Raw genomic sequence first — 17,665 nt, 5'->3', positions numbered from 1 at the left:
CACAGCGATGTGTGCTTCACAGCGAGAGAGCAACGTCCAAAAAATGAACCAGCACTGTGTGTAACGAGCAGCGATTTCACAGCAGGGGCCAGATCGCTGCTCAGTGTCACACACAGCGAGGTCGCTGATGAGGTCACTGGTATGTCACAAAAAACGTGACTCAGCAGCGATCTCGCTATGTGAGAAGTACCCCTTAATAGTTCGCTAGAGAAAACAACCATAAAAGAATGATCCTAACGATTTCACAATCTTTGGATTTCTTCGTCTAAAGTCTGAACCTCACTCGCAACACATTATCTCTCAGATAAACCAAATAATCATGTGCATGCTAGAGAAATGTAAAGAGGGCGGAAAGAGAAAGAATGGGAGGGAAAGGGAGATGGGGGATACAAAAAAAGAAATAAAAGAGAACTACAATTTATTGAAACCAATACTGTGTAAAAAACAGGTGAGATATCAAAACTAAAAGAGCAATAAATGTGTATAATCCTCAGCCTGATATCTGGGGCTGGTGTAGTCTCATTGTCATGCTGGGGCACAGAGGGAAAACTAGGGTAGATGTTTAAGTAAGGCTCTGGTGATAGGGAGAGGGGTCACTATCACACACTCACCTGTGGCTGATCCCTCCACTCCCTAACGTCCCTCGATGGCTCCTTCCCCCAGTGCACTGTCACATGCCTAGGCCCTTGCTTACCCTGAACTTACCTTGACTAGTAAGTAGGGCAACATGACACTAGTCCCACTGCTACAATAAAATAACATATGGAAGGTAAAACAAATGGATGAGGAAAGACACAACTAATAGCAAACCTAAATTTCTTCAGCAGGAAACTTCTCAGGTGCAACTAAAATGACACTTCAGCTTTTCCAGAGACTGACTCTTCAAAGTGGTCAGTATAGAAATTCTATCACTGGCATGGAGTAAAGCCTGGAGTGGGTAAATATAGTGAAAGGGCGTAATGACAAGCTGCTGCAGCTGTGATAAGTTTCTGACTAATCTTAGTAGACGCAATACACTCGTGACAGTCATTAATTTTCCCCGATTGGGGCTTATAACCTAAATTCCCTATCAATATGTCTTTGGAGTGTGGAACACTCCAGAAGAACGTCTAGGCAAACTGAGGGAGAACAGACAAACTCCTTGCAGATGTTTTCTTTGTTGGGATTTCAACCCAGGACTCCAGCGCTGCAAAGCAACAATGCTAACTACTGAGCTACCCTGCTGCCCAAAGGATATGCCTGGACAAAAAGAGTATTGGGGCAGTAAAGAATAACAAACTTCTTAGTTATACTGGAATAGTAGTATCAATGTGGATCGAGCGCAGGCCGCTCTGTGGTCCGTAATGACACAGGACGAGTGATCCATCGGATTTGGACATCTGTATAAGAAAGATATTTTTACAGGTAGAACTGTGAAACAATGGAATCTGCTACCATCATAATCCATATTCAACGTACCCCGCTGCCTACACTATGGGATTTCTTTAATTTTTAAGTTTTTTTGTTGACGTTTTGACATCTTATATGGTATGGTTTGGATAGAAAGATCTGTCGCTATCTCTACAATGGATTTTAGTTTAGGATCTCTGCAGACAAAGAATTTATAAACACAGATGTTTTCCGTGGTCTTTCTTCACTTTTACACATACATTTGCGATATACTAACTGATCTTGGACTTTGTTTTCTTGCTTATATGCTATTTTCTTAATCAGACTTTTTAATTACATTTTTTTTTTTTGATTAAAAGATGCACTTTTCCTCCCAAAAATTTGGGAGGAAAAGGAGGGGTGCGTCTTATAATACGAATGTAGCTTACTGGGGGTGGCGGAGAGGGTTTACAGGAGGCAGGGGTGATGCTGCGGGCCACGGGTTCTGCTGCAGGCTTACTGCGGGCGTCGGGCTGTGATGGGCGCTGCGCTATGGGCCGTTCTGGGTGCAGTGTTGGGCACTGAGCTGCGGACTTTGTGGCAGGGGCATTCTGAAAATTTCAGCAGTGTGGGGTTCACATAATGTTTCCCAGAGTCGACGCATGTGCAGATGGAGCTCTCATCTCAAGATCTCATCTGTGCACAGGCCACCTCCTCCAGGCCATTGATTCCCTGCAGCAGATGTAAGGCAAAATGGCACCCGGCTGTGGCATGTGCGCGGATGAGATCTCGGCTTGTCATTGAGCGGAGAGCTACATCTGTGCATGCACCGACTCCAGGTGTCATTTCTTTGAAGCCTGCTTTGCTGGCAGCTTCTGGATGCTCCTCCTGCCTCACAGTGACCACAGCGAGCATCTGGGACACCCGCTGCCCCTGGCTCCTATGAACCCGCTCCACAACCGCTCCCGCCCCCCCTCTGAGAAGGAAACAACGGATTATAAAATGGACCCCTTTTTTTCCTCTAAATTTGGGGTGCATTTTATAATTTGGTGTGTCTTATAAAACAAAAAGTACGGTATTTGATAAAAATAAGAATGTTGTGTTTCTTTTTTTTCCAGGTGAAACTGAGACAAGAGCCTCCTATGGACATCACTATTTGTCTCCTTATTATGAAGTAGAAGATAACAATGCCAGACAAACGTTTTCAGTGTTTTCCAATGTACACATGGTCCATCAGAGCAGAGATCTCTCTACAGACACTTCTGGTCTCAGGTCACCGTCTTTGCATGAGAGCATTCCCAAAAACGAAAGGATGTTTCCATGTTCAGTATGTGGGAAATATTTTAGTCAGAAATCAAATCTTATGGAACATATGAGATTTCACACAGGGGAAAAGCCTTATTTATGCCCTGAATGTGGGAAATGTTTCAGTCGGAAACCAAATCTTAAGGGACATCTAAGAACTCACACAGGAGAGAGACCATATTCATGTTCAGAATGTGGGAAATGTTTTACCGATAAATCGGGTCTCATTGACCATCAAAGAACTCATACTGGAGAGAAGCCATTTTCATGTCTTGAATGTGGGAAATGTTTTAGTCAGAAACAACATCTTGTGGGACATCTAAGAACGCACATAGGGGAGAAACCGTTTTCATGTTCAGAATGTGGGAAATGCTTTGTCCAGAAATCAAATCTTGTTAAACATCAGAGAACTCACACAGGGGAGAAGCCATACTCATGTTTGGTATGTGGGAAATGTTTTGGCCACAGATCGGGTCTTGCCTATCATCTGAGTACTCACACAGGGGAGAAGCCATATTCATGTTCACAATGTGAGAAATGTTTTGTCTACAAATCAGATCTTCTTAAACATCTGATAACTCACACAGGGGAGAAGCCATTTTCGTGTGCTCAATGTGGGAAATGTTTTAGCGACAAATCGACTCTTGTTAAACATCAAATAACTCACACAGGGGAGAAGCCATTTTCATGTTTAGAATGTGGGAAACGTTTTAGCTATAAATCAACTTTTCTTAAACATCTTAGCACTCATAAATAGGACAAGTCATGTTAGTGTTCAGATTAGAGGAAATGTCTCAGGTGTGGAACTATGTGATGTGTACCTCCATTATGTAAATAAGCAAAAAAAAATCTTCAACTCAACTAAGTGCCGGTCTTTTGTATTAGTGTCATAACATCCGTGATGGTTCCTGATCCCTTTATTTCTGCTTCAGTGGTGATATGCCTTCATTGTTTGTCATGCATGACTGCGAAGGTCCTGTTTTATTCCTGAGACCTTTGGTTTTGCTAAATTATGGAGCCATGGGGTTAATTCTTGTCTGGTTTTGACTACTCCTTGAGAGCCCTGTGCAGGATTGTCTGCTATTCATGCCATTGGGCCTCTGACTTTCACTGCCAGTCAACAAGTTCTGCCTGTTATGTGTTCTGATTTATCTCATTTTCGGTCCTCAGCTTGTATTTTGATTATCTACTTGTGTTATACTTTTGTCCTTGATGTGACTTCTTAGTATCAACCTTGCGTGATGACCTTTATTGCCAACAGCTTGGTCCACTGGTCAGAAACTGACTCTGTGGCACCAGCCCAGGGATCCTTGTGTAAGTTCTGATCTCTGCATATGGGTTTAAGAGTGAAGGCCAGGGTAAGCCCTTGGATCATTGAGACTGATGTCAGAAACCAGGACAAAATAGATTGCAATCTATTAAAAGAGAATATAAAAAAATCAGGAATCTTGAACCTCAATTAAAAGGCAACATAAGACAGATTAATTCCCCTTTAAATTGTGTGGTAGGGTATGAGGAGCTGGCTACGGACCAAAGACTATTGGACCAAAGGATATAAAGTGCAGTCCACGACTCTAAGGCGGGCTTTGCACGCTGCGACATCGGTAACAATGTGTTACCGATGCTGCAGCGATAGTCCCGCCCCCGTCGCACGTGCAATATCTAGTGAAAGCTGCCGTAGCGATTATTATCGCTACGGCAGTTTCACACGCACATACCTGCCGTGCAACGTCCCTCTGGCCGGCGACCCGCGTCCTTCCTAAGGGGGCGGGTCATGCGGCGTCATAGCGACGTCACACGGCAGGCGGACAATTGAAGTGGAGGGGCGGAGATGAGGAGGATGTAAACATCCCGCCCACCTCCGTCCTTCTCATTGCAGCCGGCGGCAGGTAAGGTGAAGTTCCTCGCTCCTGCAGCTTTACACACAGCGATGTGTGCTGCCGCAGGAGCGAGGAACAACATCGCACCTGTCGCTGCACTGGCATTATGGAAATGTCGGAGGCTGCAGCGATGATACGATAACGACGCTTTTGCGCTCGTTCATCGTATCAAAAAGGATTTGCACGTTGCGATATCGACTGCGACGCCGGATGTGCGTCACTTTCAATTTGACCCCATCGACATCGCACGTGCAATGTCGCAACGTGCAAAGCCGCCCTAAGGGATGCAAACTTTTTCCAGCACGTAGCGCTGGTTATGTCGATCTCATTGTTGTTTTCATTGTTGTGTTGATTTAGATATCTGTTTGCTTGTCAGTTTAAGGTACACAGAAGGCCAGGCATGAGATTGGTAAATAAAGTAAAGTAATCATTCCACTACTCTTGTTAGTGTCTCAGGGGCCTCAATTATAACATTGTTCTTCCAGCCACTTGGCTCATTATGTGGATTGGGACTGTATACCCAATGGAGCTGTCACCACAGGGGGTCTGGCATGCAGATCCAGGTGAGAGGCTCGACCTCAGGAAAATATTATTACTATTTATTATTATAGCACCATTTATTCCATGGGGCATTACATGTGAAAAGGGGTATACATAATAGGGACAAGTACAATTATCATAAACAAAACAAGGCAGATACTTGTACAGGAGGAGAGAGGACCCTGCCCACAAGGGCTCACAGCCTACAGAAGGAGAGGACCCTGCCCACGAGGGCTCACAGTTTACAAGGAGAGAGGACCTTGCCCGCGAGGGCTCACAGTCTACAGGAGGAGAGATGTCCCTGCCCTTGAGGGCTCACAGTCTACAAGGGATGGGTGAGGATACAGTAAGTGAGAGTGGAGGTGGTTATGCGGTGCTTTTTAAAGGACTGAGGGTTATTGCAGGTTGTAGGGGTGGGTCTTCAGGTTCCTTTTGTAGCTTGTCAAGGTAGGCGAGAGTATGATATGTTGTGGCAGAGCATTCCAGAGTATGGGGGAGGCACGGGAGAAATCTTGGATGCGATTGTGGGAAGAGGAGATGCAAGGAGATTAGAGAAGGAGATCCTGTGAAGATCTGAGGTTGCGTCCAGGTAGGTATTGGGAGACTAGGTCACAGATGTATGGAGGAGACAGGTTGTAGATGGGTTTGTAGGTCATAGTTAGGGTTTTGAACTGGAGTCCTTGAGTAATGGGAAGCCAGTGAAGGGATTGGCAGAGTGGAGAGGTCAGGGAGTAGTAAGGGGAGAGGTGGATTATTTGGGCAGCATAGTTTAGAATAGATTGTAGGGGTGCGAGAATGGAGACCACAGAGCAGCAGGTTGCAATAGTCCAGGCGGGAGATAATAAGAACATGCACTAGGGTTTTTGCAGCTTCTTGGGAAAGGAATGTACGAATCCGGGAAATATTTTTGAGTTGAAGGCAGCAGGAGGTGACGAGGGCTTGGATGTGTGGCTTGAAAAAGAGATCAGAGTCTAGAGTTACTCCCAGGCAGCGAGCGCGTGAGACTGAGGAAATATCTTCAACAAAGCATTGTTAGTTTTGCAGGGGTTGTTTCCTAGTGGCTGTCCTCAATGCTGGGTGGCAGCTTGGGGATACTTAGGGTGCTGACAAGAGGATGAGGATTGCTGTTGCTGGCTGGAGCTAGATACACCTGTTGCAGTTGTGGTATCTGTCGTCTGGAGGCGCATAGGCTAAGACTGCAGACTATACCGCGGGAGAAACAAAAGCTATGGGCCAACCAAAAGTTGAGAGACAGTGGGTATCACATGGTACGGGGGCAGTGGAACTGCTGGTTCCAGTTTGGGATCTCGTAGACTGGAGGCATTACATTTTGGCCATCTACCAGGAGTAGCTGTAAGACTGTGGTGTTGTGATACACACGGGGAAGGACCAAGCGATAGGGAAGGAAAACCCTGTGTCTAGGGAAGGGGGAGATGGTGGCCCCTGACCAAGCCTACCGCTGGCCTCTGGCTTCCCTCACCACCATAGATAGGTTCCACACCTATGCGCCAAGATGGATACCTGACCCTGGCTGACACTGAAATAGGCCCTAGGTAGGGAATGGCTGTGATGAGCGCTTAGTCAACCCCACTAAGCTGTAAAAAACACACAGGGATAATAAACAGGGGGAAAGTGAACAAAAAACGTATCTCCAGATGATTCAGGGAAGGGAACAGCAATAAAGTTTCTCCAGATGAATATAAGCTTATTACTTGCACTGAAGACTTCTTAAGGGTATTAGATCTATAAAAAGCACAGACTAAGGGTATATAAAGACACCAAGGGAAGTGCTGATGAAAAACACTTCAAGGGGTGAAAAACTTTGCAGGGTCCTAAAGAGAAAGGGATAAAGCTCAAGCAGGCAAAAAGGGAAAGTCAGAGAGCCGATTGTGTAGCCAAACACTGCGATGTTCTACAGCCGAAAACTGTAGGACTGTCCGTCAAGCGTGACACATGGACGGAAGAAATAAAAAAATTATTGCATTGTTAACCTGCCTAGGTGATTAATACAACCCACAACCTTAGATCTACACATGCAGTCTAAGTTATTTTCTGGTACCAGTAGTACTATTATTATTATTATTATTATTTTATTATTTAGCATTATAGCGCCATTTATTCCATGGCGCTTTACAAGTGAAAGAGGGTATACGTACAACGATCATTAACAGTACAAAACAGACTGGTACAGGAGGAGAGAGGACCCTGCCCGCGAGGGCTCACAGTCTACAGGGAATGGGTGATGGTGCAATAGGTGAGGACAGAGCTGGTTGCGCAGCGGTGTACTGGACTGAGGGTTATTGTAGGTTGTAGGCTTGCTGGAAGAGATGGGTCTTCAGGTTCCTCTTGAAGCTTTCCACGGTAGGGGAGAGTCTGATATGCTGAGATAGAGCATTCCAGAGTATGGGGGATGCACGGGAGAAATCTTGTACGCCATTGTGGGAAGAGGAGATAAGAGAGGAATAGAGAAGGAGATCTTGTGAGGATCTGGGGTTGCGTGCAGGTAAGTACCAGGAGACTAGGTCACAGATGTAAGGAGGAGACAGGTTGTGGATGGCTTTGTATGTCATGGTTAATGTTTTGAACTGGAGTCGTTGGGCGATGGGAAGCCAGTGAAGGGATTGGCAGAGTGGCAAGGCTGTTGAAATAGACTGATACAAATGCAGACAGAGAGATACAAACAGACAGAGACATAGACACAGACAGACAAGGAAAGATACAGACAGAGAGACACACAGACAGAGACTGGGAGAGGGACAGAGAGACAGTTACTATCCCGGGCATACGCCCGGGTACTACAGCTACCTACTCATAAATCGAAAATCTATACTAAATCATCCTATAACCACGATCATTAGTCATATACAAAAACAGAATGCAAGATCAGCTTATAAGTTTACATCAATAGATATAAAAAAAGGTAGGAAACTCATTGGAACCTGCCGCCCCACAAGCTTCTGCCCTTACAAGAGCAGACCACACCACCCTATTACTGAACCCCTAAAATCTCCCGCAGGTCATTTTATGTGGGAGCTAAGATGCAGAACCTCTTACCCTTAGGCCAGTTTCAGATGTCCGTGTTTAATCAGGTACAAGCCACATGCATGGTTATGGTCATACGTGTGACATCTGTGTTTGTATAAGTGTGACATGTATCGGAGAAAACACGCGTCTTTGAAATATTAAGATTTTCTATATTTACCTGTATCAAGCGCTGTTTTCTTCGGCTTTGCTACCTCCCGCTTCTGACCCCCACTCATTATATTCATTGATTATTCACTGCACCTTGCAGCTGGAAGCTGGAGCATCGCGGGGACAGGTGAGTATTCAGCAAGCAGTGTGTGCAGTGACGTCCAGGAGGTCATTGGAGTTCCCAATGAACTCTGATGACATCCCGATGACACCCATGCTATAGCTTCACGAGTTCATCAGAGTTCATTGGGAACTCTGATGACCTCCTAGACGTCACTGCTCACACACGGCTTGCTTACTGAATACTCATCTGTCACTGGCGATGCTGTCCTCCTGGATACTGTAACCGGCGAAGCTGCCCCTGCAATGCACACACACACACACACACACACACACACACTGCTCCTGCTTCCAGCTCCTCAGGGCATTGACGGGGTACAGTAGCGGGAGACAGCACCGCTGGTTACAGGTGAATATAAAAAATCTTTTTATTTCAAAGACCTGTGTATTCTCCAGTATGTGTCACACTGAAGTCACACGGATCACATCATCAGTGTGCGATCCGTGTGATACCTGTGCTGCTGGAGAAAAAACAGATGTGTGCATGTGCGGGGCCACGATGGGTCACACGGTCCATGTGAAAACACGACCATGTGAGTAACAGCATAAATTAACGTGGGTATGTGTAGCATCTGTGTTAAAAACGGATGTCACACGTACCTGAAACACGTGGTCTGAAACCGGCCTTACATGCACTGATGTTCCCTGATGAGTCTTTGCCGATGAAACGCGTTTGGACAGCGTTAGAGAGATTTAAGGGTTCAGTAATAGGGTGAGCTGTGGTCTGCTCTTGTAAGGGCAGACGCTTTTGGGGTGACAGGCTTCAATAGGTTTCCTAGAGATGCATAGGGTCAGTGACGTCACGGACACCTGGATACCTTATGAAGGAGACACCGATCTTCCCCACACCCTACTAATCCGGTGAGAATCTTCAATATCTTTCTTAGGCCCTGTGTGCACACTGCGTTTTTTGCCGCAGATTTCCTGTGGTTTTGGGTGCAGAATTGGTGCAGTTTGTGTTCATAAACGTCATGCATTTCCTTCCCCAGCAAAGTCTATGAGAAATCTGAACTGCTGTGTGCACGTTGCTTCTTTTTTCCTTACAGGTTTTGCTGCAGTTTTTCTGTAGCAAAAATAAGCAGCGTGTCACTTCTTTTCTGGAGATCCCTGCATTTTTCCCTGCAATTTTCCATTGACAATGTTAAAAAAAAACCTCAGGGACAAAAACGCACCAAAACGCTGCAAAAATGTGTGTTTTTAATGTGTTTTTTTTCGGCCACAGGTGCGTTTTTCGCTGGAGAAACAAAACTTCTGCGTGTGCAAACATAGCCTTACTTGTATTGCCAATGTAGACTATCGGGATCGCAGGGCTTGTTGACCGCTGTCAATAGAATCTGAGTTATTATATTGTGTTTTTCTCTTTCTTTGTTTATACCCACAGGAAAGGACCACGGTCTGTTTTGGGGTCAGAGAAAACACTAATTATGTTGTGTGTGTTGATTTTTGTTATTGCGGCGGTGGCGTCTCTGGGCAGGACAATGCTACTCCTTAGCTTAGGGCCAATTTTTTATCAAATTGATAATTTTGTGATTTAGCCCAGAGCGGCTTTGGCTATATTCCTATCTCTATAGGGTTTTAATACCTTTTAGATAAAGGTTCTATCTAAGCCTCATATTTTGGCTTTTTTCCCTATTATTTGGATAAGTGGCTCATTTCTTCTAGTTCTCTGCTACTTTAATAGTTTTACCCCAAACAAGAAAAAAAACCCCCAATCTTGGAATCGGACGCTCCAGAGTTATCACCACATACAGTGACACAGGGCGGATGTGCAAAAAAACCTGTTTCACAACTACTAGGATACGTAAAGACATTCCTGCGTTATCACTCGGGCAATATAATATCTTTGTACCGTGTTAGTCAATAGATAGAAAAAATGATTTAAAAAAAAAAAATGAGTCTGAGACCAAACGTCCCTCATACACGGCTGCACCGAGGGGAGAGAGGGCGTCTAAGCGTCTCCGATGTATCCCAGTGACTGCAGCATCTGTGCTGATGATGTCATGGTCATGTGATCAGTTACAGAAGGGGAGGAGTATAGTGGCACTTCCTGTCATGTGACCATGTGATGTCATCAAAGGTCCTATCGGCACTAACATTTCCTCAGTTTCTCCCATCTGTGTAACTGATCACATGACTGTGACATCACCGCAGGTCCTGTATCCAATAACATGTCTGTAAATTATCACATGACTGTGACATCAGCGCAGGTCCTGTATCCAATAACATGTCTGTAACTGATCACATGACTGTGACATCACTGCAGGTCCTGTATCCAATAACATGTCAGTAACTAATCACATGACTGTGACATCACTGCAGGTCCTGTATCCAATAACATGTCTGTAAATTATCACATGACTGTGACATCAGCGCAGGTCCTGTATCCAATAACATGTCTGTAACTGATCACATGACTGTGACATCACTGCAGGTCCTGTATCCAATAACATGTCTGTAACTGATCACATGACTGTGACATCACTGCAGGTCCTGTATCCAATAACATGTCAGTAACTAATCACATGACTGTGACATCACTGCAGGTCCTGTATCCAATAACATGTCTGTAAATTATCACATGACTGTGACATCAGCGCAGGTCCTGTATCCCCCAGGAGGTCCCAGCTGCAGAGCAGTGATCTCTCCGGATACGTGAGTCTTATAATTAAGGGTCTTCTCTTCTTTGAATTTTAAATTCCATTGATTATATATGTTATACAGTGCGGTGTCATATGTCTATATATCTATCTACAGTATATCTCTATGTATATCTATCTATAAAATCAAATCAAAAAAGCTTTATTGGCAGGACCAAATACAAGTTAGTTTTGCCAAAGCAAGTGTACATTAGGGCCTGGGGCTGTGGGGATGGTGGGTGGGGACTGTAGGAAGGATGGATGGGGCACATCCAGGGTGGGGACTGTGGGGGCACTTCTAGGATGGGGGCTATGGAAGTCCATGGCTTATGATGGGGCATATCCAGGGTGGGGACTGTAGGGGCACTTCTAGGATGGGGGCTATGGAAGTCCATGGCTTATGATGGGGCACATCCAGGGTGGGGACTGTGGGGGCACTTCTAGGATGGGGGCTATGGAAGTCCATGGCTTATGATGGGGCACATCCAAGGTGGGGACTGTGGGGGCTCTTCTAGGATGGGGGCTATGGAAGTCCCTGGCTTATGATGGGGCATATCCAGGGTGGGGACTGTAGTAACGGTGGTTGGGGCATATCCATGGTGGGGTCTGGGGGGCCACATCTGGGATGGGGGGCTATGGAAGTCCATGGCTTATCATAGTTCTCTTTCTCGGAGTCTATGACATTCGCTCACATACCGCGCTGCTATCTCCACTGCGCTCTCTTCTTCCCCCAGCAGGATATATATTTTCTCTTCCTCCTTCATGGAGCTGAAATCCGGGAAGAGATGGGAGAGTCTCCTGAAGTGAGTGTCCCTCACTGCTGAGTACTTGGTGCAGTGTAGCAGGAGGTGGGTTTCATCCTCCAGGGCCTCCAGGTCACAGTGTTGGCACAGTCTGTCCTCCCTGGGCTTGTAGCTCTGCTTGTGACGGCCGGATTCGATGGCTAGACTGTGGGCACTGAGTCTATATCGGCTCAGGGTCCTGCGGTCTATCTATCTATCCCTCTATCTATCCCTCTATCTCTCTATCTGTCTATCCCTCTATCTGTCTATCCCTCTATCTGTCTATCCCTCTATCTGTCTATCCCTCTATCTGTCTATCCCTCTATCTGTCTGTCTATCTATCTATCCCTCTATCTATCTGTCTATCTATCCCTCTATCTATCTGTCTATCTATCCCTCTATCTATCCCTCTATCTATCCCTCTATCTATCCCTCTATCTATCCCTCTATCTATCCCTCTATCTATCCCTCTATCTATCTATCCCTCTATCTATCCCTCTATCTATCCCTCTATCTATCCGTCTATCTATCTATCCCTCTATCTATCCCTCTATCTATCCCTCTATCTATCTATCCCTCTATCTATCCCTCTATCTATCTATCCCTCTATCTATCCCTCTATCTATCCCTCTATCTATCCGTCTATCTATCTATCCCTCTATCTATCCCTCTATCTATCCCTCTATCCCTCTATCCCTCTATCCCTCTATCCCTCTATCCCTCTATCCCTCTATCCCTCTATCCCTCTATCCCTCTATTTTATGTGTATTATTTAACATTAAAATTGCAACACCAAGAAGGAAAAGTTGAAATGGAAATGGTGTCAAATGGAAACAAAATTGTAAAAAATCTCTGGATTTCTTCAGTCTGGAGTCTGAGCCTCGTGCAGAAATCCTGGCACTTCCAGCCTTGGCTGCAATCACTGAGGTTATTAATGGTCACCTGAAAAAGATTCTGCCTCTGAATGTACTTGTATTAATCACCAATATCCACTGCTGGCAGCTCCTGTGCAATCACCGACCAAACATGTCCCCGATGTGCTCGATGGATGCAAGTCTGGAGATGCTGCATCCATGGGAGACAAGTCCAGAGAGGCTGCAGTAACAGGAGCTACAGGAGACAAGTCCAGAGATGCTGCAGCTACAGGAGACAAGTCCAGAGATGCTGCAGCCACAAAAGCATGATTAAGTAGGTTAGGACCCTGCTTCACCAATTAGGTGCTCTGGAGAAAAATATATATATATATGTAGGGAAGAACTCCGGCACTCTTAGTAACCCCAATAAGAGACTTAAGCAGTAGTGATGTTCAAATAGAATTTTTTATTCAGAGAAAAAGTCCATAAATAAATAAACGTTTTCGACCTAATTCGGTCTTCCTCAGAAAGGACTTATCTATAACCAAGGTACAAACAAGAAAAAAATAATTATCATATACAGAGAATTTGTCATATGATAGTAATGATACAAAATAGAAAGTAAGATTAATAAGAAAAAAATAAATAAACTACCCTTATAGCCATGGAGAAGAATAGTGCTGTGAACGAACGTGAAAATTTGTGTATATAGACAATAAACCGAAAAGGATAAATACAGGGGCATAAGCCAATCTCAAAGATAACCTTATGTACCTATGGAGATGCAGGGTAAAATTATGATCTTCCTTTGTAAGATCCTCCTTTATGGATCCACCGCTTCAGAACAGACCTGATATTGTAGAAAAAAGACCTTGTCTATACTTTTTAGCACAAAGGACTTGTGTTCCTCATAAAAAATCCACAAATCATGTATAAAACATCATATCCTCCCTACGGGTAATTTACCTGTTATAATGAAAAAGCGTTCTTTGAATAAGGGTTTTTTTAATATTTCTATCTGACGTCTTAATAGTTTCACGGGGAAATGACCTTACCACGTGTTTAGGCCGATCAGTTCATCTATTAAAAAGAGGAAAATTTATAATATGGAATTGTTGAAGGACTATTGTCTAAACAAAATATCACCTACCATTACGGTATGAAAACAGATGTAAAAATCAGCTGCCTATAGGACCATTCAATAGCATATATTCAGAATATCGTCCTATAATTATCTATAATTGGATATCTGTAAGAGGATAATTATAAGAAAAACACTATTATAAGAGTAGTCACTGATATCTATCAGAATAAGACACTACAAGGTCTTTTCCTACCTTAAATGAGGTTGGATTGGACAATACTGAACAAAAGAGGAAAGCCCTCACGATTATGTTACTGCATAAAAGAAAGGAAAATACGATTTAAGATCTAAGGGAATCTGGTTGACCAGCTGCATCTCCAAAGGTACTTACCAAAGTGGACATATGTGTGTGGGGAACCGCTCCGTGGACTTCACTGTGAACATATGGCTGTGAGAGGGGTTTATAACTGCTAGCCAATCACCCGGGTACCGCCCTAATTGAAGGAGAAATTACATCATTGGAGTGACGCTCTCGTCATCCAATGATATTGTCACGAACCACCGGGGGGGTCACTCAGAAATCCCCCGCGCTGGCTACCAGTACGTCACAATCGGGGGGTAACAAGCAGGAGTCAACCCTCCTTTATACCTCCCGACCGACAGACAGAGCACGTGACGCGCTCTCTAGCGCCCCTCTTATAGTCAGGCCAATTATGGAATTGCCCGACAATAAGCAAGGAGGCCGCTATACTACTTATGCCGATTATTGAAGGGTCCCCGGTGAGAGTAAGGTATATATTCCCCCGACCTCCGCGGGCGGAATATATAATATCTTCCCGAATCTCACTGGCCTCCCCACAATAATCCTTGGCACAACTCGCTGCCACCAACCGCTTCACGGTAACTATTAGCCGAACACACAGACGTGGGATTCGAGATCGAGATAACAGAACAGCCCAAGATTAATTATATAATTTAATCGCCTAAAGCACACTAGAAACTACAATATATACAATAGGGAATCTACAGAATATACATATGTCAGAGTACAGTTACAGATAAAGCATGGTTTACAACAGGTATGCAATTCAATCAGTTACCTTGTGCGTCTGGCCACAGGGGGGCGCTGTAGACCAGGTTTCCAGGAACTCTCTCACAGGTCTGTCCCAACCAGGCCCCCGAGCAGAAGAACGCTGGAAAATGGCCGAAGTAGGGTTATCAACCTGGGCAGATCCAGGTCCCCTCCTACCTTAGTGACCTCACAGGGAAGCACTGCCACTCCCCCTGCATGGATCAGAATTATCCAGCAAAGGGGATTTTGGCTATAACTTTGCCTGGGAGCGTCGTAGGCAGACGCCAATGCTCTCATTGTGACAGTTATGAATTTAGCTACAGAACGAGGGGACTCATGACCTGTCTGCCAGTTCCCCATTGGCTGATATCACGCCTGGGGCATTTCCCAATGTCCTGTTCCCATAAAAAGGGGGTGCCGGCATCGTCCACATGCGGAGACACCATTTTTATGGTTGCCATATTTATCGGAAATATGGCTTGCGAGATATGAACCATTTTTTACTGGAGTCGTTCTGTCTGGCTATTTCCATAGCCTTGCTAACTAGCTAGCAGCTCCTACTACAGGGTGACGGCAGGGAGTCATCCTGTGTCCTTTGTCCTAAAGCCACCTAATTTCCATATCACAGGACATGGCCATGGAGTTTGTTGCTAAACCAGTTGTGTGAAGGAAAGGGGGGTTGACACCAGGAGAGGGCTTCCTGACATACTTGAATATCATGATTTATCGTCATCTCTCCGGATTTACCTCACACCTCCCCCCTTTTGAGGGCGCTAGGGGGCAGCACACTCCGGTGTTCCCCCGTGCGCCCGTCCGCGACCTCTCCTTGTCGGGACAGCCCGTCTGCGTTACCGTGGTCACGGCCCCTTTTGTGGCGAATGGTGAAGTTGTATTGCTGGAGCGCAAGGCTCCATCGCAACAATCGCCCATTCGTCCCAGAGACGGTGTGCAACCAGCTGAGGGGATTGTGGTCCGTCTCCACGATGAAGTGGCGCCCGTATAGATAGGGTTGCAGACGCTGCAGGGCCCACACTATGGCCAGGCACTCCTTCTCCATCGTGGAATAGGCAACTTCCCTTGGTAACAGCTTCCTGCTCAGGTACAAGACTGGGTGCTCTTGGCTCGCAGAGTCCACCTGGCTGAGCACCGCACCGAGGCCGAAGTCACTGGCGTCGGTCTGTACTACAAACGGCCGCGTGAAGTCGGCTGCCTGTAGCACGGGCGGGCTGGACAGGGCGTCCTTTAGGGCCCGGAAGGCTGTCTCGCAGTCCACTGTCCAATCGACTGCAGAGGGCAGCTTCTTCTTGGTGAGGTCCGTCAAGGGCTTTGCTAGGCTACTATAGCATGGAACAAACCTCCTATAATACCCAGCGGTCCCCAAGAAGGACATCACCTGCTTCTTGGTCCTGGGGGTGGGCCAGGATGCGATGGCCTCCACTTTCTCAGGCTCGGGCTTCAGTGTTCTCCCACCTACCCGGTGACCGAGGTACTGGACCTCGCTCATGGCCAGCTGACACTTGCCCGGCTTGATGGTCAAACCTGCCCGGTGGACCCGCCTGAGCACCTGTGCTAGATGCTCTAGGTGATCTTCCCAGGTGGGACTGAAGACGGCAATGTCATCCAGGTACGCGGCCGCGTACCCTTCAAGTCCCTTGAGCAGGGTGTTGACCATCCGCTGGAAAGTGGCAGGGGCATTCCTCATCCCGAATGGCATCACCGTGGACTCGTACAGTCCAAATGGGGTAATAAAGGCAGAGCGTTCCCTGGCCTTGTGAGTCAGGGGGATCTGCCAATATCCCCGGCTCAGATCCATGATGGTCAGGTACTGAGCCCCGGCCAACTGATCGAGCAGGTCATCGATGCGTGGCATTGGGTACGCATCGGCGACCGTGACAGCATTGAGCCCCCTGTAGTCCACGCAGAACCGAGTGGTTCGGTCCTTCTTAGGGACGAGGACTACAGGCGAGGCCCAAGCGCTGTTGGATGCCTGGATCACCCCCAGCTCCAGCATCTCGTCAATCTCCTGGCGCATGTGTTGCTGCACCTCCAGGGAGACCCGATATGCTGAACGCCGGATCGGGGGATGATCCCCAGTGTCCACGTGATGGACAGCCAAGTCAGTCCTTCCGGGCTGGTTGGTAAACAACCCCCGGAAGGGGTGTAGGGTGGCCCACAGCTGGGACCGTTGGTCCTCCAAGAGCTGGTGGCCAACCTCCACATCCTCAATGGATCCGCCTGCCCTAACCTGGGCTAGCATATCCAAGAGGGTTTCCGCTTCTCCCTCCTCGGGCAGGTTGCACACGGGGAGCGCACATGCCTCCCGCTCATGATGTGCCTTCATCATGTTCACATGGAAGGGCTTCCGCCTTCCACGGGCAGGGTCCAGGGTGACCAGGTACGTCACAGGGTTGAGCTGCTGGTACACGAGGTATGGGCCTTCCCAGGCTGCCTGAAGCTTGTCCTGTGGTACGGGGACCAGTACCCACACCTCTTGACCCACTTGGTAGGTCCTCTCACAAGCGTTCTGGTCGTACCAACGCTTCTGATCAGCCTGGGCTTGAGCCATATTGTCGTGTACCAGTTGCGTCAAGGCCTGCATTTTGTCCCGGAAGCGCATGACATACTCGATAACCGACACTCCAGGGGTGGCCAAATCCCCTTCCCAAGCCTCTTTCACCAGAGCCAGGGGGCCCCGCACACGTCGCCCGTACAGGAGCTCAAACGGTGAGAATCCTGTTGAGGCCTGTGGAACCTCCCGGTAAGCAAATAACAGGTGTGGGAGATACCGCTCCCAGTCACGCCCATGGGAGTCGACCAACATCTTAAGCATCT

General features: G+C 46.6%; 2 protein-coding genes across 2 annotated transcripts in view; both read left to right on the top strand.

The window, feature by feature from the left end:
* LOC142295903 (uncharacterized) overlaps positions 1–3,495 on the top strand; it is a 39,463-nt gene extending 35,968 nt beyond the window's left edge. Inside the window, exon 7 of the mRNA XM_075339020.1 lies at positions 2,739–3,495. Within this exon, the coding sequence (XP_075195135.1) occupies positions 2,739–3,430 (692 nt within the window). The 3' untranslated portion in view covers positions 3,431–3,495. The remainder of the gene's footprint in view (positions 1–2,738) is intronic.
* A 7,478-nt stretch (positions 3,496–10,973) lies between these two features.
* LOC142295894 (oocyte zinc finger protein XlCOF8.4-like) overlaps positions 10,974–17,665 on the top strand; it is a 29,304-nt gene continuing 22,612 nt past the window's right edge. Inside the window, exon 1 of the mRNA XM_075339012.1 lies at positions 10,974–11,057. The gene's annotated coding sequence lies outside the window, so the exon portion shown is untranslated. The remainder of the gene's footprint in view (positions 11,058–17,665) is intronic.

This window comes from Anomaloglossus baeobatrachus, chromosome 3, assembly GCF_048569485.1.
Source record: "Anomaloglossus baeobatrachus isolate aAnoBae1 chromosome 3, aAnoBae1.hap1, whole genome shotgun sequence".
Lineage (NCBI taxonomy): Eukaryota > Metazoa > Chordata > Amphibia > Anura > Aromobatidae > Anomaloglossus > Anomaloglossus baeobatrachus.
This window is presented reverse-complemented; position numbering and strand designations above follow the sequence as displayed.